Source organism: Dipodomys merriami, unplaced genomic scaffold, assembly GCF_024711535.1.
Source record: "Dipodomys merriami isolate MVZ:Mamm:240054 unplaced genomic scaffold, mDipMer1.0.p SCAF_19, whole genome shotgun sequence".
Lineage (NCBI taxonomy): Eukaryota > Metazoa > Chordata > Mammalia > Rodentia > Heteromyidae > Dipodomys > Dipodomys merriami.
Window position 1 is genome coordinate 26641055 of NW_027203270.1, and position 22898 is coordinate 26663952.

At 51.5% G+C, this 22898-nt stretch overlaps 1 protein-coding gene across 6 annotated transcripts in view; it reads left to right on the forward strand.

Moving 5' to 3' along the window:
- Positions 1-210: 210 nt before the first annotated feature.
- Jup (junction plakoglobin) overlaps positions 211-22898 on the forward strand; it is a 29965-nt gene continuing 7277 nt past the window's right edge. Inside the window, exons 1-8 of one of the 6 annotated variants that reach the window (XM_070028052.1) lie at positions 211-364; positions 12792-13007; positions 15312-15571; positions 16648-16886; positions 17696-17897; positions 19425-19569; positions 19658-19761; positions 20771-21109. In XM_070028052.1, coding sequence (XP_069884153.1) covers positions 12800-13007; positions 15312-15571; positions 16648-16886; positions 17696-17897; positions 19425-19569; positions 19658-19761; positions 20771-21109 — 1497 coding nt within the window. In that variant the 5' untranslated portion in view covers positions 211-364; positions 12792-12799. The other 5 variants (XM_070028051.1, XM_070028054.1, XM_070028055.1 and 2 more) reach the window with 5 other exon arrangements.

Below are 22898 nucleotides of genomic sequence, written 5' to 3' on the forward strand. Positions count from 1 at the left end.
CAGTCCCTGGGGCCAATGGCAAGCTCATAAACAGAAGTGGCGGTGTTAGAGGACTGGCAGCGAGGCTCCACCCCCGACGAGACAGTCAGAAGACACAGCCAATGACCTGGCACCAGCGGGTGGGCGTCTCCCTAGGAGGCGGAGCTTAACGGGGCGGGGGGGTGGGGTTGAGAGGTGTGGCTTGGCTGTCAGGTCCCTTCTCCTTTTGTTCGGTTACTGAGTTGCTGTCTTGGCCAGAGTCCGGAGCAGCCGCGGCCCGCGCGCGCCGAGCTCAGTCCGCTGCCAGCGCCGGCTCTCCCACCCGGCCCGATACCGACCCGGCCAGGCCAGGCTCTACACGTAGGTGCGGACGATCGGGAGACAGGTATCACTAGGGAAAGCTTTAGAAGGGAGAAGCCAGCGGATCGGAGAGGCCGGTCCCAGCCGTGTCCGGGCAGGTGAGGGCGGGTGACCCGGCGCGCCACGCCACACCGGCGGCAGGGGGCGCGCTGGGGTCCCGGGCGCGGCGACCCCAGGGGCGCGCGGCTCCCGGGGCGGGCGGAGCGCGCCTCGGGGTTCCACGAACCCCAGATCTGAGGAGGGCGGGGAGGGAGAGATGGGCGCAGGTACCTGCCCGCCGCCACCCCCCTCCCCGGAGAGCTTGCTGGACGCCGCGTCCCCGACTCTGGGCGACGACGTGACAGACTTTGACCGGCTCCGCCTGCGTCCCGGAGCTCACACCGCCGTCAGGAATTTACCGTGCGGGGAAACTTACTTGCCGCCGTTTCTCTTCGGGGCCACCCTCACCCCACCCCAACGCGTCATCCTGGCTTTCCCTCCCCTCCCTTCTCCCCCAGGGCCTGGGTGGGGCCCTATTGTCTGCACCCAGCTTGCCCAATCCTGGGGTGGAGGGGGCACCATGCTCACATCTCTTTCCCAGCGCCACGGACCCCACCTGCTGAGCAGGTGAGCGCCGTCTGTCCTCCCGGAGGAGGACCGAGGCCTTGCCCTCCAGCTCCAGGAGCTTCGTGGGTGCGGTACCTCCTCGCCCGTCCCCCCTCCAGTGGGATAGGGTGTAACCTGATGGGGGAAGAGGTGTTGGTGCCAGGTCTGACTTAGTGCCCCAGTGGTGTCTGGCTTTCGTGGCTTTGGCCTGGGATCTGCTGGGGTGGGGTTGGGGGGGGGTGTCTGTACGTAGGTGGGTAGAATTCAGGGTCACCTCGTCCAGTTCCCAGTAGCTGTGGCTTCTAGAGTGTTGATATCCCTTTTCTCTAACCTCTTATTATTGAACAAATCACCCAAACAAACTTTTCCGTTGGAAGTGGCCACCGCAGCTTTGGGGGAGGGGGGATTTTCTGTCTCCTCAGCTCCTGCCCTGAGCTGCCTCCAGGTTTAGGGTCCTATTAGGAGGCAAACTCCCTTCTCCCAGCTAGCCCCAGGCTGGCTGACTGTGAGCCAGGGCCTGCGCCCTGACCCTGTTCCCCCCACCCCTCCCCAGCTTCATCCTGTTTGCTGGGCCCCTAGGGCCCAAGGTGGGGAGAGGGGGGTGGTAGGGAGAAAGGAAGCAGCTTCTTCCTTCTCTTCCTGCCTCTGGGGACCACCACACCCCCTCGGTTGAAGCTTTGCCTAAGTGGCTTTCTCTCCCAAGCTCTGCCCTTTCCCCAGGAATGGGGGGTGGGCCAAACTGAGGAGTGGATGTGTGTGTGTGTGTGTGTGTGTGTGTGTGTGTGTGTGTGTGAGAGAGAGAGAGAGAGAGAGAGAGAGAGAGAGAGAGAGAGAGAGAGAGGAGAGAGACTGTCTCTTGCCCCCCATCCCCCTTGTCTCCACCCACCCCATCCCCCACATTACTTAGCTGGCTGGCATTGAAACAACAAAGCTAACTCTACCCACTTGCTTTTTTAAAAAATTATGATTTAAAATTTTTAATTATGTATTCATTTATTTACTTATATTGCAGTCCCCTTTCTGAACGTTTGGTGAGACAAGCTGGGCGGGCGGAAGGCTTTCTGGAGGACCAGGCCAGGCACACGTAGGCAGAGCAACTTTGGTTTTCCCCCTTGCTGTGAGCCCATCCCCTGGACTGAATTGAAGATTTTTGACTAGGCTTGCTACATTGTTTTTGTTTTTAAAATGAAGTGTGGTCTTTTTGCAGGGATTTGGAGCCCAGATTCCTTGGGACACAGAGCAGGAATGTAAGAGATGGATTCTCCCTAAGTCCTGGGGACAGTGGGACAGTAGGGTGGGGGGGACAGGGGTGAGGGGACCAGTGCTGCTTGAAACCCACTTAGGAAAGCCCTGCTTTCTCCTTGTTTGGTTATTGATGAAAGGGGTGGGAGCAGACCCATCCATTTCCAGGTATCCTAAGTGGTGATCAGGCTCAGCTGGGTGGTGGGTGGGAAAGTTCACAGGTCCACCTCTGGGAAGCTTACAGGGGCATAGAGTTTAGGCCCAAACAACCTATTTTCCCTCTTCTCTGTGCCAAGGTGGAGGAGGGGAAGGCATTACAATTATGTTAGCTAAATAATTAGTTTAGCTAATCTGGTTTGTGGCTCTGATGAAAAGATAATACTGAGGAAGTATGGCTAGGAGGTGCTGGGTGAAAACTGGCTTCTGACTGGGCTGGAGGGAGGGGGAAAAGAAGGCAGGATCCGATTAGTCATTTCTTGCCAGATCAAGTCCCAGCTTGGGTGACAGGCACCTACACACACACACACACACACTCTCACACACTCTCACACACTCACACTTACACTCGCCTGCACCCAGCTCCACCCTATTCCCTCTGGAGCTGCTGTTTGGGCTGCCAGGGCTGTGCTTGGAGAATGCCATGTGGGGGTTTCAGAAGGCCAGGCTAGAGCTGGCAGCCTTTACAGTTCTGGGGGAGGGGAGGGGGGAGGCTCATGGAGTGTTGCACGAGAGAGGGCAGTCTGTCCCCTTTAGGAGTTACTTTAGCAGGAGGTAGTACAATTGACTTGTCCACAGACAAGTGCTTTATCTGGAGAGATGGTCTAGCAGGCTAGTACTGGCCTGGATTGAGTTCAGCTCGGTGTCTCATTACTGGTATAGCCTTGGTCCAGTCAACCTCCCCACTTGGAGCCTCAGTAACCTCTTTAGCAAAGCAGGAATTATATAACCTACCTACCCAGTAGGGTCTTGTTCAGTGGTAACTAAAATCAAGAGAGAGAGAGAGAGAGAAAAAACACACCAAAAAACTACAAATACCAAACCCTTTCATTACTGTTCTCACTTAATCTATCCCTAAAAACAGGTACTGTTAATACCATCCTACAGATGAAGGATTTACAACAGAGGGGCGTTAAATGGCTTTAAGCAGAAGTCAAACTGGCATTAGGGTCTTTGTGGTGCTAAGCAAGTGCTCTTCTACTGAGCTTTACCACCCAGACCCCCAGGAAGGGAGTAGGCTCCTGCTCCTTCTTGAGAATCTCTGTTCAAGCAGGGAAAAGAGAATTCAATTGGGCCCATCAAGATGTACGTGGGTGGTGAAGGCGGGGACAGGTTTGTCGGGTGGGGATGACTCACGGGTCCTAGCTACCAGTGCTCTGAAACTTCCTCAGGGGCTCATCAAGGGGGAGCTCCCTAAGGCCAGACCCTGGGTAGTAATTAGGGAGGTAGAAGGGAAGAAGATCAGAGGTCGAAGCTGTGCTGCCCAGGCTGATGGCTAGGCAGAGTCTGCTTTCTGGGCTTATCCCAGAGTAGGAAGTGGGAGTTGCCTGCATGGGACATCTGCATAGGGCGTAAGGCTCTGCCAGGATGAAGGAAGGGGCACCGCTCCCTGGGGAGTGGAAAGAAATGAGAGTCAGATTTAGGCTTGGGTGCGTTTCCTGCTGGATGGTGCCAGTGAGCTCTGCCAGATTCTCTTAGATGATACTGGCTAGAGGCTGGGAAACCTAGAGGCTGCAGTGGGAGGGTCTTGCTGGTGATGGGGAGGGGTCTTGGGTGCTGTCGCAGTCTTGGACCTTAGTGGAAGAAACTGATGTCACATTGTTCCCTCAGATCTGCTGGTCCAGGTACTTCTGTCAGCTGGGCATCTCTGGAACTAGGGTCTGGGAATGGGTTCTGCATATGTGTTGGTGCAGGTGGACAGAGTACTGAGCCTCTCTCAAGTGGGCTTACATTCCTTGAGGGCAAGTGGGGACCCCAGCATACTGATGATTGATTCTAGAGTCAGCTAAGGGCCTTGGCATGAGAGAGAAGAGGATGAGAGAGAGAATGACTGTAGTTCAGCTGACTGCAGGGTATCATAAGCTGATGACCTAAGGACTCTAGAGCAAGTAGGTCTGATAGCCTTTATAGAAGAAAACTTTCTTCTAGAGGCAAGGAGAGGCTGTGTGTGTGTGTGTGTGTGTGTGTGTGTGTGTGTGTGTGTGTGTGTGTGTGTGTGTGTGTGTGTGTGTGTGTGTGTGTGTGTGTGTATTGGTTCTAGGGTTTGACCTCAGGGCCTGGGCACTGTCCTTTAGCTTTTATGTTCAAGGCTGGCACTCTACTAGAGGTTAATAATTGGAGGTAAGAGTCTCATGGCTCCAGTTGAATGTTAAGGCGTAAAATTAAAAAAATTCTTAAGTATTCAAGGGATATTCACTCATTGTTATCAAACTATTCCCCTCCCTATGTCCTTCATATCCTAATAAATGTCCTGTTCTTACAAATACAAAAAAAAAAAAAAAAAAGAGTCTCATGGACTTTTCTGCCTGGGCTAGCTTTGCACTATCATCCTCAGATCTCAGCCTCCTGAGTATCTAGGATTGCAGATGTGAGCCACCAGCACTGGGATAAGAAGCTCAATTTTGACTTGAAGATGAGAAGAGAGGTAGAAGATCATGATGGCTTCTTAGGTGGGCCAGGAGGGAGGGTTCCTTGGCTGGTGTGGGAGTCTGATGTAAGAGTCCCTGTGTTGTTTTTTTTTTTTTTGGAGAAGAATCACAAGACTGTGAGAGGGACAGACACGTGAGCAGGCTGGCCCAGTGACCCTGTGGAGACAAAAAGCAATGGAACTGAAACAGGTCACCTGGGTTACATTTTCTGCTGGTGACATCCTGAGATCTCCTGGAACATAGTTGAATCTGGCAGAGGTCTGGGAACATGGACTAACCCATTTTCCAGAATCTTCCTGGGTCAGGTCTAAGGAGAAAGCACTTAGCCTTTGAGGCCTTAGGGTGGGGATCTTAGCTTCCTCTATCTTTTCCCATGATGGAGAAAGATTTTCATCTCTCTAAGTGGTAGCAGGGAGAGGGTAGGATTGGGGTAGAGGCTGAGCAGTCAGCCGTTGCCTCCTTGGGAGTAACTGCCTCCTTCCTTAATAGAAAAAGTCCTGTCTGGTCATTGTGGGAAAATTTTGAGAAGTTTAGAAAAATTGGAGACCAAAGCAAAAACATCATTTTTAATCCTAACTTTGTGAAGCGACAACCATTATTACTCCTCTCTTTCCTTCCTTCCGGTCCTGTTCTTTTGCCCGCTTCCCTCTGGACAATCATATTCCCCGTACAACACAGTGAGCGATTGTTTGTTTTTCCCAGTGCTGGGAATGGAACCCAAGGCCTCCAGCATGCTAGGCAAGCACTGGTCACAGAGACATCCTTCTAGCCTTCACCATAGAATGATTATTTATGCCAGTACTGGGGCTTGAACCCAGGGCTTTGTACTCTTAGTTTTGTTTTTTGTTTTTTTTTTCCTCTCAAGCCTGTCAGTTCTACCACTTGAGTGACAGCATCACTTCTGGCTTTTTTAGGGAGATTAATTGTAGATAAGAGTCTCACAAACTTTCCAGATTTGAACCTGGATCTCAGCCTCTTGAGTAGCTAGGATTACAGATGTGAGCCCTGGGTGCCTGATTTCAGCTACTGTCACTGGAGATCAGGCTGCTCCCGATGGAGGCTGGAAGCTGTGTGTGTGGAGGGTTCTTGTGTATTAAGTTCCAGTGCATAGTCAGCTGATTGCTGTTGCTTCTGATGTGGCTGGGGTGTTTTTCCATTCCCAGGAGTTCCGGTTTGGGGCTCATCTGCCGCAGGAGGGTCTCCAACTCAGAGGCTGCTCCAGCTGGAGTCCTTTCCAGGGGAGCCCTGAGGTTCCCAAGGTCTTGTGCCTTGAACCCAGCATTTCCTTCTTCCTCCAAATCCTCTTCATTTTCCCACCCTGATCTGTTTGCTTTGGGAAGCAGCCCAGGAGGAGAACAAACAGCAGCTGGGTCGCTGGCCTGAGTCCCCCTTTCCAGTCCCCAGCTCATCCTCAGCAGCAGCCCGGGCTCTCCTCCAGACTGGAAGTGAGGGTGTTCCTCCGGAAACTTCTCTGTCTTCCATCCCCACCAGCTTGGCCAGCCTGGCCAGGCAGGGCTCCCTCGCCGGTCTCTTCTCTCTGGGAGTTGATCATTCTGCTGATGGAGAAACATCTTGCTGTGGTGGGTGAGGGGTGTATGTGTGTCTCTGTTCTGGAGCAGCACCAGCCTAAAGGGGGAGACCCTCTGGGAAAGTGTCAAGACTAGCTGGGTGTGTGTGTGTCTGTCTGTCTGTCCAGGTCTATGCTAGATAGTCTGTTTGTATGTGCCTGGGATACTGTGCCAGCTCAGCTGGGGCTGGTGACCCCACAGAGCTGGCCTCTGCTATGGGGGAATGCCCTGACCTTCTTGGTCCACCGCCTCTGGCTATAGGACAAAAGTGTGCAAGGTGGAGGTGGGCAAAACCCCCTCTGCCTACCTAGGAGTGGACATGATTCTCTCTTGTCATGCTCCATTCACCTCTCCCAGGAGCTCCTGCCTAGGCCTAGGAGGAAACTGGCTCCCTATCTCTTAACTTAGGGGATCTCAAGACAGTGGGCTGGCTGGTGCATCCTGGGAGACTCTGTGTGTCTAATCTGAGGATGCTTGAGAGGCATTTCTTATCTGCAGCTAGCTTCCATTTGCAATCCTGTTCACTACGAGCTTGGTGCTCTCCCATTATACAGATGAGGAAAAGGAAGCTAAAGCACACAGCCAGAGAGGGTACTACTGGATGGAGCCCCTCTCCCACTTCAAAATGCCCTGTCCCCTGCTCCTTGTTACTGTCTGAGCCTATGGATCTGAGGCTGTAAAAGGTACTAACTAGCCTCTGGCCTGGGGGCCCAGCCCAGTTCTGCCTGTGCAGTCCCCAAATGAATCATTTCTGATCCTGGACTCAGGACAGTCTGTTAGAGACTGACACTTAATGGTACTTGGCAGCCTAACTGTACCTATTATTGATTGTCCCTCTTGTAGCTGACTGTCCCTAGTACTGGCTGAGGTGGGAAACCGATGTTGCTTTGGTGGGGTTATTTATGTATTTTTCTAGTACTAGGGCTTGAACTCAGGGCCTGGCCACTATCCTTTTATGTCCCGCTCGGCTTCCCCAAGGCTGGTGCTGTACCACTTGAGCTACAGCTCTCCACGTTTTTTTTCTGGTTAATTGGAGAAAAGAATCCCACGGACTTTCCTGCCTGGGCTGGCTTCAAACCGCGATCCTCAGATCTCAGCCTCCCGAGTAGCTGTGAGTAGCTGTGATTACAGGTGCGAATCACTGGTGCCTCCTCAGCTAAGTGGGGTTATTTTTGAAGTCAGGGTTGAGCCATACTCTGCAAGATACCCTTGTGTTGAAGGTTCCCAGCACCAGCATGGCAGTGGGCTGTATATTGGGGGAGGGGGGATCAGGAAGGGCAAGGGTCCATCCTTGGCAGCCTCATTGCTCACAGAGTCTTACCTAGTCACTACGGGGCAGAGGAAGGGCTCCTCACACACCCTGTCTTCTCTTTCCTGTCCTTGGGCTTGCCCTTCCCCCCACTCCCCCTTCACCCAAGCACCCAGGCTTCTTCCTCCCCCTGCTGCAACAATAGAGTGTGTTATTAAACAAAAGTTCTCCATTCAACTCAGAAACCCGCCCTCGCCTCTGCTGTCTCCCTTGGGCCCCCTTCCTCCCCCCTCCCCCCCCAATGCTGTCTGTCTTGCTTCCACCTTGGCTCTGTCCAGGGACATTGTGGAAGGTCTGGCTCCTGGTCCAGGGTGGAGAGCAATGACACCAAACTGGGTGTGGCCCCCCTCCACCCTGGGAATAGCCAAACCTGTACTTTGGACTCTTGTGAGAGAATTTCCCAGGTTCTCCTGACAAGTAGTAGGGAGCAAGGTGGGGCTGGTTGTCAGTCCCGCCTGTGGTGGGACTTCTAGTTTCCCTGTCACCTCCAGTATAGTTATTCCCATGATTCCTTTTTTTTTTTTTTGTCTGTTGTGGGGCTTGAACTCAAGGCCTGGACGCTGTCCCTGAGCTCTTTCCCTCAAGGCTAGTGTTCTACCTTCGCTTCTGGTGGTAGTCTCATGGATTTCAAGCTCCTGAGTAGCTAGGATTACAGACCTGAGCCACCAGCACCCAGCATTTTTATTTTTATTTTGGAAGAGTTCTAATGTTTATCTCCTCTCTGAACTGCTTTCCAACTCTGACCTCACTCTGCCTTCTCTGTCTTTGGGTCCTGGGTCTCTTAGTCCGAAAATCTGAGATATCAGGTATTCCTTTGAAATCACCAGATAAGGCCCAGAGCCGGGAAAGAAATTGCTCAAAGAGCCTCCAGGCAGAGATGAGATGCAACCCTGAGAGAATTGACGTGTAGCCTGGTGTTCTATTTTGTTTGCTGGGCCTGGGTTTTGAACACGGGCTGGGCTGCTGCCCCTGAGCTTCTTTTGCACAAGGTTATGCTCTGCCACTCGAGCCGCAGCACCACCTTTGGCTTTTTCCTGAGTAATTTGTAGGAGGTAAGAGTCTCATAACTTTCTTGCCTGGGCTGGCTTCAAACCATGATCCTCAAATCTCAGCCTACTGAGTAGCTAGGGTTACAAGGATAAACCACTGGCACCCACCTAGCCTGATTTTCTTTCTCTACCTGTGGGCACCCTATCACATCAGACCCCTCTTCCCTTGCTAACCTATCTATCTATCTATCTATCTATCTATCTATCTATCTATCTATCTATCTATCTATCTATCTATCTATCTATCTATCTATCTACCTATGTATCTATCTATCTACCTACTTACCTATCTTTGTTCTGAGATGGGTTGCTAGGCAAGCCCTATACCCCAACTACTGAGTATTGACTGGTGGGCTAAATGTTGTTCCTAGGGTGGGACCAATCTGGATTTGAGCAGGACTACACCATTTCCTTAAGGTGGAAGCTCAGTTTCCCTGCTTAGGAATGGAGGGTAGGAAGAATGTTTGCCTAGCCAGTTCAAGACTCCTAGCTCAAACCCCAGTACTTCCTACCTCCCAATAAAGGTGGGTGCCAGTAGCACAGGCCTGTAATCCTAAACACTGAGATCTGAGGATCGAGATTCAAAGCCAGTCTGGGCAGGAAAGTCTATGAGGCTTTATTTCAAGACAGGGTCCTAGAGCTTGAACTCTAGGCCTGAGCACTGACCCTTAGATTTTGTGCTCAAGGCTAGTGCTGTATCCCTTGAGCCACAACTCCATCTCTGGAGTCTCACAGACTTTTTTGCCTGGGCTGACTTCAAACTGTCATCTTTAGATCTTACCCTCCTGAGTAGTTAGGATTACAGGTATGAGCCACCAGCTTCTGTGAGACTCTTATCTCCAATTAACCATCAAAAAGCCAGGGTGGAATTGTGGCTCAAGTGGTAGAGCACCAGCCACAAACAAAAAAACCTAAGATAGTACCCAGGCCCTGAGTTCAAGCTCCAGTACTGGCAAAAATAAATACACAAATAAGTAAGTAATTGGGCTGGGAAGGTGGCTCAGTGGTAGAGTACCTGCCTTGCATGCATGAGGCCCTGGGTTCAATTCCTCAGCACCACATAAGCAGAAAAAGCCAGAAGTGGTGCTGTGGTTTAAGTGATAGGGTGCTAGCCTTGAGCTGAAGAGCTGAAGGACAGCGTTTAGGCCCAGAGTTCAGGCCCCACGACCGGCAAAAAAAAAAGTAAGTAAGTAAATAGAAAAAGGAGAAAGAAACAGAATAATTATGTCAACTTCTCCTGCCAAGGTTGAGATTCATGGATTATTAAAGGCAACTAGACGCCTGCCCCCTGATATCCTTTGACCTCTGCCTTGCCTGGGCAGCTGCCCAGCCATCAACTTCCCTTGGCTCCAGGCTGGGGCAGCTGGGGTGGTGTGGGGCTTGGGAGGAGGAAGTTCCTGTCATTCTGCTAATACTGATCATGGTGGTCCTTTCCCACAAGGCTGGCCCCTGTGCTGTGGGTGAGCACCTTCTCATCAGGCTTGGTCCTAGGGTTGGGTGGCTGTTTCTATGAAGGGGACACTTTTTCTGCTCAGGCTGGGGTGTTTGATTGACCAGAGCTGGAGATGTCCAGCTCATTCAGAGCCCAGCTGACCAAGGCTCAGCATCAGATGTTGGCTTAGCTTTCTGTATAGCAGAGTGGCATTGTGTGTGTGTGTGTGTGTGTGTGTGTGTGTGTGTGTGTGTGTGTGTGTGTGTGTGTGTGTGAGATAGAGAGAGAGAGAGAGAGAGAGAGAGACTCTGCTTCTTTACCTCCTTCTCAAGTGTTTGGGGGTCCAGTCCTCCCCCGACCCAGGCCCTAGCAGCTTCTGTGGCCCTGGATCCTTCCAAAGTCCCCAGTTCTCTCTTGCGTCCTACCTTTGGGGCACAGAGGTGAGGATTGGGAGGAATGCCCAGCAGGATTTTCCTGAGTCTGCCTTCTCCAAGCTCCCTGGTTTCCTGCCCTTGGCCTGGCGAAGGTGGGGTGGGAGTGAGGGGGGTGCCTCACTTGGTAAATGCCGGGCAGTAGCTGTGCACACCTGGTGGCACTGAGCCTGCCTCCTGGTGTCCTGGGCCTGATTCTGTTTATCAGCCCGAAACTCTGAGTCACTCGTGGTGGCAGGAGGGGAGGAAAGAAGACAGCTGAGAGCTGGTCTGGCTCCTGCCTCTGCCTGTTCCAGGTGTGTTTACAGCAAGGGAGGGGCTGTGTGCAGCCATAAAAGGTAGTGAGACCTGGAGAATTGTTGGTCAGGCTGGTTGTTGTTTTTAAATGAGGTCTCTTTATGAGATCCAAGCCAGTGTCAAACTTGCAATCATGCCTTATCCTCCAGAGTAGCTGGGTATACAGGAGTGTACCACCACACACACACACACACACACACACACACACACACACACACACACACACACACACACACACACACACACACACACACACACACACACACACACACACACACACACACACACACACACACACACAGAGCTCCCTTCATGTTTCTTGAGGGTGGCCACTAGGGCTGTCACTCCTCTGTGACTGGTCTCTTTGTTCCTGGGTGGAGCCAAGTACCTCATCCTCACGGCTCCTCCATTATATCACGATAAGTGATTTGAGATGCCCAGTGCCTTTCCCTTTTATGGGTGGAACAGCCTGGCTCAGCTTCCTCTCTTGAGGCTCATCCCACTGGGATACTGACCTCCCCACCACGCATGCCTGTGCCTGTTTCTGGCGCTTCTAACCTCAGTCCCACATTTATAAATGGAGAGACAGGAACTGTGCTTGGAAGCCCGCTTGTGAGGATGACACATTTTGTGTGTGTGTGTGTGTGTGTGTGTGTGTGTGTGTGTGTGTGTGAACTCCAGGCCTCGCTCTCTTGCTTGGCCTTGTCTGCTCAAGGCTGGTGCTCTACCACTTGAGCAACACCTCTACTTCGGATCTTCTGCTGGTTACTTAGAAATACGAGTCCTACAGACTTTTCTGCCTGGGCTGGCTTTGAACCACAATCCTCAGACCTCAGCCTCCTGAGTAGCTAGGGTCACAGATGTGAGGTACCGCTGGTGCCTGGTTTAAGGTGATATATTTGTGAGAGTTGTCACATGCCTTAGGCCTCTCAGCTTGCCTTGACGCCCTGACCCCAGCTCTCCCCACCCCCGTCAGTTCAAAGAAGGGACCAGATGCTCATGAACTAATCTACAGGTGCCCAAAGATGCAGAGAAGGCTAGTGTGTGTGTAAGGGTGTCCTGAATAATAGTGACATCCCCAGAGGCCTGTCACACTCCATACCCCCTAGCCTGGGTTCCCCTGGGGAGGTGAGCCGATGTGGCCTCTAACATTGAATACCTACGATGTACCCACACCATGTTGAGTTCCCTGCCAGCACAGTTCTCACAACCACCCTTGAGGGACCCAGAATTCCAGATAGGATGCTAAGGCACAGCAGACGTGAACTGGCCTGGGAGTAAGCCACTGAGATTGAAAATGAGGCCACTGAGAATGTCGGGAAGGCTTGGAGGCGCAGGGGAGCTGGGAGAAAGAGAAACCCAGGCCCTGAGCCTGCCCAGCCTATGGAAAGTGAGATCCAGGAACTCAGAAGGCGCCCTGGGGCGCCCAGAGAAACCTGTCTGACCGCTTCCCTGTCCCACCCAGTCTCCCAGCCAATGGCTGGGTGCTGTGGCCTCGCTGCCTCACCTCCGCAGCCTTTCCCAGGGAGCCCCAGCCGGGTGAGGGTGGTTCTGTGGGGCCCCAGAAGCTACTGGAGATCCCTGAGGGCCTTCTCTTGCCCTGGAAGTATTGAGTCTTAAACACCAGGTGAGCGAGCCAGGTGCTGCATGAGGACACCTGGCCCTCTACACCTGGCGCCACACTCTGGGCTGGAAGTCAGTTACAGGCTGAGGGCTCTGGGGCGTCCTGCCCTCCTGCAGCCCTTCTGCTCCCAGGCTGTCCCTTCCTGGGCCTCCTTGTCCTCTGTGACCCCGCTGAGGCCCTTGGGAAAGGCTGGGCCTGAGCTCCGGGGGGGGGGGCCCTGTGTTGGGATGTCCCTCTACCAACTAATGTCCTGCCTGTTTGTGTCCCCAGCAGCCACCATGGAGGTGATGAACCTGATCGAACAGCCCATTAAGGTGACGGAGTGGCAGCAGACGTACACCTACGACTCCGGCATCCACTCAGGGGCCAACACCTGCGTGCCCTCAGTCAGCAGCAAGGGCGTCATGGAGGAGGATGAGGCCTGTGGGCGGCAGTACACTCTCAAGAAGACCACCACCTATACTCAGGGGGCACCCCAAAACCAAGGTCAGGACCCTTTGAGCTTTAACAGGGGGAGGAAAACCCAGCTGGGTCCTGGAGGGGGCAAGGCAAAGGGAAGAGAATTTTAGGAGTTTGGGGACAGAAGCACTGTTTCTTTTCTTAGGGACCCAAGTAGTCTAAGGGAGAAGGCACAGCTCACGCTCACAGACACCAGCCCAGTCTGAGGGAGGAGGCATAGCTACTTCAGGGAGCCCCATCTGGGAGGGATGCAGACACCATTTGCTTGCAGGAAGACATGGTTCTTGCTACCAGTCCTAATACCCTCCTTCTGAGAATGTAGGAGTATGATGGAGGATTTCGCTCCTGTCATCAAGAGACTCTAGGAAAACATCTCTTTTGCTTATGGAGCCTCATGTCTGGTGGGAGAGACAGGGAGCCCCAGTCTCATGGAATGGGGCCAGCCTAAACTGGGCTAGCACATGCTGACAGACAGACAGGCTAAGAGCAGGGCGTGGAGTGGCTGAGTCAGTTCTGGGCTTCATTTTATGGGAAGGGGCACCTTACAAGGGGTACCTGGGTCCCAGGACTGTCATCCATCTCTGCCTCCAGGGCCCCAGGCATTCCAGCTGGATGAGCTATGGGACGTGGGGGACACGCAGGGTGGACTGTGGCTGGCCAGGGCTCTACAGAGCTCTGTCTTGGTATCCTGGGTCTCCTCCCTGGCCCTAGGCAGAAGCTCGTCTTAGTAGGACTGGGCACTCTACTGCGAGCTAAAGTCTAGCATGTAGATGAGAAAGCCAAGTAGCTGTCTCCTTCCTAGATAATTAGAGGGTGACCTTCTGCCTCCCTCTCCCTGGAGACATCAGAACAGGATATTGGGAAGCCTATATGTGAGGCCTCCCGGCTGACCCAGGGGTCAGAACCTGGAGTCTCTAGTGAAGACCCAGCCCCTACTTTCTGAAACTCATGGTCCTGACTCCGATATGCTGTGTGAGCCTGGGAAGCTCTGTGGGCCTCTATCTACCTGTCTGTGCAGTGGGAGGGTTGCTACTTTAGAGGATGGTGAGAGTATAATTAGAGCAATGAGATCTCAGGATTGCAAATCCTACTTCTTTCCTGATGGTTAACAGAGAAGAGAAGAAAGCTCTGGGCTCCTGAGTTCATCTGTTGGCCTTATGACCTCTGCTTGTTTGTTTGTTTGTTTGTTTGTTTGGGTCCGGTCGTGGGGCCTGAACTCTGGGCCTGGGCGCTGTCCCTCAGCTCTTCAGCTCAAGGCTAGCGCTCTACCACTTGAGCCACAGCGCCACTCCGGCTTTTTTCTTTTTTTTTTTGTCGGTCGTGGGGCTTGAACTCTGGGCCTGGGAGCTGTCCCTCAGCTCTTCAGCTCAAGGCGAGCGCTCTACCACTTGAGCTACAGCGCCACTTCCGGTTTTCTGGTGGTTTATTGGAGATAGGAGTCTCACGGTTTCTCCTGCCCGGGCTGGCTTTGAACCGCGATCCTCAGATCTCAGCCTCCTGAGTAGCTAGGATTACAGGCGTGAGCCACCAGCGCCCGGCCCAGCTTTTTTCTTTTTGCTTATGTGGTGCTGAGGAATCGAACCCAGGGCCTCAGGCATGCAAGGCAATCGCTCTACCACTGAGCCATCTTCCCAGCCCCTGACCTCTGCTTTTCTATCTGTACAATGGGTATAATAATGTACTTGCCTTGAGGGGTTGTGGTAAGATTAAATGAGAAAAGAAAAGCACTTAATTCATTGCTAGGCACATCATAAGTACTCAAAAAGTATTAGCATTATTTATTAGGCATCACTGGGATTTGAACTCAGGGTCTTGGGCTTACTAGATTGGATTTCTACCATTTGAGCTATGCTTCCAGTTCTGCTTTTTTTTTGCTAGTTATTTTGAAGATAGGGTCTTGTGGACTTCTCTGGGCTGACTTTGAACCACGATCTTCTGGATCTCAGCCTCCTGAGTACCTATAGGGGTTACAGGCATGAGTCACCTGCACCTGGCTAGCTATTCTTATTAATAATAATTATTACTAACATTCTTGCAGTGATAGGTGTGAGGCACCTGTGCCTTTTTCAGAGCAAGTCACAGCTATGATCTTATTTTATTGTCAGAAGACATTCTTTGTGCTGACAGAACAGGTAGGCTCCATTTTATCGTAGTGGAGACAACGATCTTATGGCCCTCCCCTTCCCAGATCCCAGGGTATATACAGAACTGTGGTTTGGGGCTTTGATCCAGGTATGAGGCAGCCCCCAGGCCTGTCTGTGTAGCCTGCCCTGCTCTCTGAGTTCCCCCTGCATCCTCCTTCAGCTCAGTCCCTGTTTTATTGGCCCCCAGGTGACCTGGAGTACCAGATGTCCACAACAGCCAGAGCCAAGCGGGTGCGGGAGGCCATGTGCCCTGGTGTGACAAGTGAGGACAGCTCGCTGCTGCTGGCCACCCAGATTGACGGACAGGCCACCAATCTGCAGCGACTGGCTGAGCCGTCCCAGCTGCTCAAGTCAGCCATTGTACATCTTATCAACTACCAGGATGATGCTGAACTAGCGACCCGGGCCTTGCCCGAGCTCACCAAACTGCTCAATGATGAGGATCCGGTCAGTGAGAGGCCTGGTGGGGTGGGGGCAGGGTGGAGAGGAGCATGACCCTCAGGGGATGAGGTTTATGACCCAGAGACCTCATGAGCATGAGGCATCTGACTTGGCTTGCCTGGGCTCTGTGTGTGTGTGTGTGTGTGTGTGTGTGTGTGTGTGTGTGTGTATCCTGGGGCTTAAACTCAAGGTCTCTTGGCTTTTTTGTTCAACACTGGTGCTCTACTACTTGAGCAACACCTCCACTTCTGGCTTTTTTATTTTATTTGTTTTATTTTATTTTTTGTCAGTAGTGGATTTTGAACTCTGGGCCTGAGTGCTGTCCCTGAGCTCTTCAGCTCAAGGCTAGCGCTCTACCACTTAAGCCACAGTGCCACTTCTGGCTTTTTCTGTTTATGTGGTGCTGAGGAATCGGACCCAGGGCCTCATGCATGATAGGCAAGCATTCTACTACTGAGCCACCTTCCCAGCCCAGCTATTTTATTTTTTGATTAACTGGAGGTAAGAGTCTTACAGGGAAGTGGAGCTGTGGCTCAAAGTGATAAAGAACTAGTATTGAGCAAAATACAAGCTCAAGAACAGAGCTCAGACCCACGAGTTCAAGCCCCATGACCAACCGAAAAAAAAAACCAAAACTAAACAGTTGCTGGCACTGGTGGCTCACACGTATAATCTTAGCTACTCAGGAGGCTGAGATCTGAGGATCACTGTTCGAAGCCAGCCTGGGCAGAAAAATCCCCATAAGACTCTCATCTCTAATTAACCACTCAAAAACTGGAAGTGGTGCTGTGGCTGAAAATGATAAAGTGCTAGCCTTGAGCTGAGGGACAGTGCCCAGTCAGAGTTCAAACCTCACAACTGGAAAAAAAACAAAAACAAAAACAAAAACAGTCTTACGGATTCTTCTGCCTGAGCTGGCTTTGAACTGGGATCCTTAGATGTCAGTTTCCTGAGTAGCCAGGATGATGGGTGTGAGCCACCAGCTCCCAGCTCTGTCTTGGCTTTGTAGCAGGATAGTCTCTCTCTCCCTTCTCTTAGTGGCAGCAGGGCCTCATCCATCTGCTTACCTCCCCATCCTCCAGGTGGTGGTGACCAAGGCAGCCATGATTGTGAACCAGTTATCAAAGAAGGAGGCATCGCGGCGGGCGCTGATGGGCTCACCCCAGCTGGTGGCGGCCGTGGTGCGCACCATGCAGAACACCAGCGACCTGGACACGGCTCGCTGTACCACCAGCATCCTACACAACCTCTCCCACCACCGCGAGGGACTGCTCGCCATCTTCAAGTCTGGAGGCATCCCTGCCCTGGTCCGCATGCTCAGGTACTCACCCCTACTCACTGCAGCAGCCAGCCCAGGCTCCCTTTATGTGGGTTCTCACATTCTTCCTGGGCTTCCATAAACACATTAAACACTTGCCATGGGCTGGCTGCAGGGCCACACCCATCCTGCTGCTCGGCTGCTCACAGCCTAGCTAGGGAGGCAGGCAGCTAAACAGAAGCCTAATTATCAGAGTGTGTGTATTGTAGGCTGTGGCAGCAGAGCCTAAAGGTTGAATTGCTCTAATGAGTGAAAAGGGGTTGATAGCTCTGGGTTGATGGCTGAGTGGAATTGGGCTTTGGTAGATGAAGGGAAAAGTATTCCAGGCAGAGAGAAAAGCCTATGTGAGGTCTCTTGTGACCTTTGTCTTTCCTGGTCCTGTATGAATGGTGACATTTCTCCTAGCTCTCTCCCCACACCAAGCTGGGAGCTCCCTTCGAGTGAGATGTTGACTTCATTCCCCCCCCCCCCCCCCCCCCGGCCAAAGCTCTGGCAGGGCCCCTAGCTCATGGCCCTCCACATAGTAGTGAACTCTGCAGGGAGCGTAGTCAAGGGACCAAGTATGTGATTAGCCCAGGCGGGAGCTCAGAAGCAGGAGTGGGAGAGGAGATGCTGGATGCGTTCTGTATGAGTGGAGCCATGCTCAAGGGACTGGGAGGGTTTTGTTTTTGTTGTTTTAGCAAAGGAATATTCTCCTTGGGACCGGTATGGGTATAAGGCAGGCAGGCTTCCTGGGGACAGTGCAAAGAAAGCCCTTCCAGTTAGTCTAGGCCCCAGGACCTGACTCACACTGGCTCCTGTCCACCCTGCAGCTCCCCCGTGGAATCAGTCCTGTTCTACGCCATCACCACACTGCACAACTTGCTGCTCTACCAGGAGGGGGCTAAGATGGCGGTGCGCCTGGCCGATGGACTGCAGAAGATGGTGCCCCTGCTTAACAAGAACAACCCCAAGTTCCTGGCCATCACCACTGACTGTCTGCAGCTCCTGGCTTATGGCAACCAGGAAAGCAAGGTGGGTCTCCGCTCACCAAGGCCTGAGGTTACCACTAGTCTGCTATGTACACATTTTATCCCAGTTCTGAATTATTCAGAATTCTTTCTTTGAAGATAAGAAAAGAAAAAAAAGCCGGGCGCTGGTGGCTCACGCCTATAATCCTAGCTACTCAGGAGGCTGAGATCTGAGGATTGCGGTTCAAAGCCAGCCCGGGCAGGAGAGACCGTGAGACTCCTATCTCCAATAAACCACCAGAAAACCGGAAGTGGCGCTGTAGCTCAAGTGGTAGAGTACTCGCCTTGAGCTGAAGAGCTGAGGGACAGCACCCAGACCCAGAGTTCAAGCCCCATGACTGACAAAAAAAAAAAAAAAAAAAAATATATATATATATATATATATCCATTTTTTCTTAATTTTGCCTGTATCAGGACTTGAATTGAGGGCCTTTCACTCTCTTGCTCACATCTAGTGCTCTACTATTTGAGCCATGCCTGCAACAAGGCTTTTTTTCTGGTTAACTCAGACTTCTTTTGCCTCAGCTGGCTTTGAACTGAAATCCTCTAGGTCCTACCTCCTGAGCCATAGACAGACATGAGCATTCAGTGCCTGGCTTCTCAAAACAGCTTCTGATGTTTTTAACATCTTTTTAAAATTATTTTTATTTACTATCCTGTCCTCAAAACCACCCTTCTAATGGTAGATAACATCTCACTAATATTTTCTGCTGAGAACAGTATTTGGATTGCTACCAGTTTTCTCCCTCCCTTTATAAATGCTGTCAGAAACATCTTTGCACACACAACTTTTCCCAAAGTAGAAGAAAATTTTCATCATTGGGATTAAAGTGTTTCTTTGAGGCAGTTTCATTGTATAGCCCAGGCTGGTCTTTAGCTCATGAGCCTTCTGCTTCTGCTTCCTGAGTGCTGGGATTACAGGCATGTACCACCATGCGTGACAAAAAGCTATTCTGGTCTGACACTGGGGGCTCGTGCCTGTAATCCTAGCTACTCAGGAAGCTGAGATCTGGAAGATCATAGTTCTAAGCCAACTGAGGCAGACATATGTGTGATACTCCATCTCCAAAATAACTAGCAAAACAACAACAACAAAACTGGGCTGCAGGTGCAGCTCAAGTGGTAGATCACTAGCCACGCAAATACAAGGCACTGAGTTCAAATCATGGTAATGATAATTTAAAAAAAAGGAACCACAAAAGTTACTCGGGTTGGGGCTGGGAAGGTGGCTCAGTGGTAGAGCGCTTGCCTTGCAAGCATGAGGCCCTGGGTTCGATTCCTCAGCACCACATAAGCAAAACGAAAAAAGCCGGAAGTGGCGCTGTGGCTCAAGTGGTAGAGCACTAACCTTGAGCTGAAGAGCTGAGGGACAGTGCCCAGGCCCAGAGTTTAGGCCCCACGACTGGACCCAAAAAAAAAAAAAAAAAAAAAAAAAAAAAAGTTACTCGGGTTTAGTGGAAGTTCAGTAAAGACAACTCCATCATACCCCACTCCTTCCTTGCCACATTCCCTATCTGTTGTACACTCACAGCTGATCATCCTGGCCAATGGAGGACCGCAGGCACTCGTGCAGATCATGCGTAACTACAGCTATGAGAAGCTGCTCTGGACCACCAGCCGAGTGCTCAAGGTGCTGTCTGTGTGTCCCAGCAACAAGCCTGCCATTGTGGAGGCTGGTGAGTGTGGGTGGGGCCTCCACCCGCCACCAGATGCAGCCAGCTGTGGTTCTTCTGTGACTGACAAAACCCCTGTCTTCTACACCAGGTGGGATGCAAGCCCTGGGCAAGCATCTGACAAGCAACAGCCCCCGCCTTGTGCAGAACTGCCTCTGGACTCTTCGCAACCTCTCAGATGTGGCCACCAAGCAGGTGAGGGAGGGTTCCGCCCTGTGATCAGTCTTGTCCAGACTCCAGCCGGTGAGAGGACTAGGGTAGGACTTGGGGCTCCTAAATCCTCCTCCATTGTGGCTGAGGCAGGAAAAAAGATCCTAAAGATCATCATCTGGGCTGGGAATGGAGCTTAGTGGTGGAGTGCTTGCCTAGCATGCATGAAGCCCTGGGTTCAATTCCTCAGTACCTGTGGCACAAGTGGTAGAACACTAGCATTGAGCACAGAGAGGTTCAAGGACAGTGCCCAGGCTCTGAGTTCAAGCTCCAGGACTGGCAAAAAAGAAAAAAGAAAAAGAAAAAAAGATCATCATCGTTTTAGCCAGAGGCTGTAGCCCTGTTAGGAATTCTGGAGGGGCAGAGAAAGATGGCTGACATTTTTAACAATTTTTGACTGACAGTTTTGGACCTGGATCTTGGGGCATTTTGCTTGGGTCCTGTGAACATGAGCTCATTTAACGCTCTAGCAGACTGAAGGTAGAGATGAAAGAAACTGAGGTTCCCAAAGTGAAGGAATAACTCCTGGTCTCAGGAGTTATTCAGAGTTGGGATTCAGACCTAGGATTCTCTCTCTACAAAGCCTGAGGTCTTCCTGTCCCACCCTAAAGGCCCATATGGCTCTCTGGGGAAAAAAGTAAAATAAACTAAAATAGAGACTTCCTTATTTTTATTCATTTATTATTTTGGTGCTGGTACTAGGGCCTGAACTCAGGGCCTACGTGCTCTCCCTTTTTTGCTCAACGCTGTTGTTCTACCACTTGAGCCACAGCTCCACTTCCCCTTTTTTCACTGGTAACTGGAAGATAAAGAATCTCACAGACTTTACTGCTCAGGTTGGTTTTGGAATGAATGTAGCCAGGCACACACAGGCAGGCCCGAGCCCTTTGGCCAGCCTCTCCCCTTGGGCTAACTCAGCAGGGCATGTGGAGCTGGCATCTCGCTCACTCTCCACACCACACCCCTCCCCTGTCCCCTGTCCCCTGTCCTCTAGGAGGGCCTGGAGAGCGTGCTGAAGATCCTCGTGAACCAGCTGAGCGTGGACGATGTCAATGTCCTCACCTGTGCCACTGGAACACTGTCCAACCTGACCTGCAACAACAGTAAGAACAAGACGCTGGTGACCCAGAACAGCGGGGTGGAGGCTCTCATCCACGCCATCCTGCGTGCCGGTGACAAGGACGACATCACGGAGCCTGCTGTCTGTGCCCTCCGCCACCTCACCAGCCGCCATCCCGAGGCTGAGATGGCCCAGAACTCTGTGCGCCTCAACTATGGCATCCCAGCCATTGTCAAGCTACTCAACCAGCCTAACCAGTGGCCACTGGTCAAGGTACCAGCAGCACTATTGCCAGCGCATGGGGGTTGGGGATGGGGGAGAAGCATTCTGTGCAGAGTTGTCACTGATCTCAAATATGGAGGCTCAACTCTGGTAAAGGTATATCTCTTGTGGGACATTGTCTCTGCTCCAGAGACTCAGACTCTCGTGTGCATGTGTGTGCATGTGTGTGCATGCTGATCCTAGGGCTTGAACTCAGGGCTTTGGGCACTGTCCCTAAGATTTTGTGCTCAAGGTCAGTGCTCTGCCACTTGAGCCACAGTCCCACTTCCGATCTGAGAATTGTGATTCAAAGCCAGCCCAGGAAGGAAAGTCCATGAGACTCTTATCTCCAATTAACTACCAAAAAGCCTAAAGTGGACCTGTGGCTCAAGTGGTAGAATTCTAGTCTTGAACAAGAACTCAGTGCCAAGGCCCAGAGTTCTAGCAAAACAACAACAGCAACAACAAAAAGGGTAGCTTTGGGCTTATACCCCAACACCTGGTGATATGACTGCATTGAAATGCCAGGAGGTTTGGAAATGAAATAGCTAGGTGGATAGCCACCTGTCTTGCTATAAAACTCGGGAGGGCTACCAAAATAATAAAGAGAGGAGAGGATTGGGGGATATACTTGGTCCCTTCCATAGGGAGTCAGGAATGGGGCTTCCTTCTCAGCGAAATTTAGAATGTATAACATTGCAGTTAAGTACAATAAATTATATATGTTGAACAGAAGAAACTTAGCAGTTGGGCATTGTGGCTCATGCCTGTAATCCCAGAGACAGAGGCAGGAGGATTGTAGATTTGAGGCTAGCCTAAGATACATAATGAGATCTTTCTCAATTGACCAAGATCTAGTGATAGAGCTCAGTAGTAGAGTACTTGCTTAGCATGTGCAAAGTCCTAGGTCTAATCCTTAACATTGTAACAAAAATAACAACAACAACAAAAAACACCCCAAACCCAACAACAACAAGAAAACAAATGAAAAACTCTAGTGAGGAAAAAAAAGAAATCAGTGTATGACTCCCTTATGGCTGCTTGGTTTGAGATGGGGGCAGTGTTCTCATCCTGACCCAGAAGCTAGTGACAAATGATAAATAACCTGCACGCGACATTCACCCTCTGCCCCCTTTCTTATTACATGTTCTCACCCCATTTTGAGCAGCTAATGGGATTATAACTTGCCTTACCAGACTCTGAGCGGCTCTTGGATGCCAGAGTGGCTCCTGTGAGTCAAATGCCCTAGGGTGGGGCCCTGGGGGTTGGTTACAGAACAAGTATCACCAAGCTGGAGGCTCTGGGGTCCACTATAGTGAAGACTTGCTGATAATCAGAGTTGGAGAACTCTCAAGGAAAGTCAGCAAGATCCTAGTATTGGTGGGGGGGTTAACAGAGATGTGGGGAGGGAGACAAAGGGAGTTCTTAAAATGTTCTGGAATGAGGTATTATTTCAGCAGGGGCTTTTTTTTTTTCCTTTTGGTTGCTTGAACTCTGGGTCTGGGTGCTAGCTCTCAGCTCTTTGCCACAGCACCCACTTCCAGCTTTTTTCTGTTTAGATGGTGCTAAGGAATCGAACCCAGGGCCTCATGCATGCGAGGCAAGCGCTCTACCACTGAGCCCCCTTCCCAGCCATCAGCAGGGCCCCTCTCTTTTTTTTGTATGTTTTTTTATTGTAAAAATAGTGTACAGAGGGGTTACAGTTACATGAGTAAGGTAATGAATACATTTCCTATCGAGCATTAGCAGGGGCTTTTAATGTTAGATGTGAAGGGACCCACAGATCCTATGGAGGAAGCGC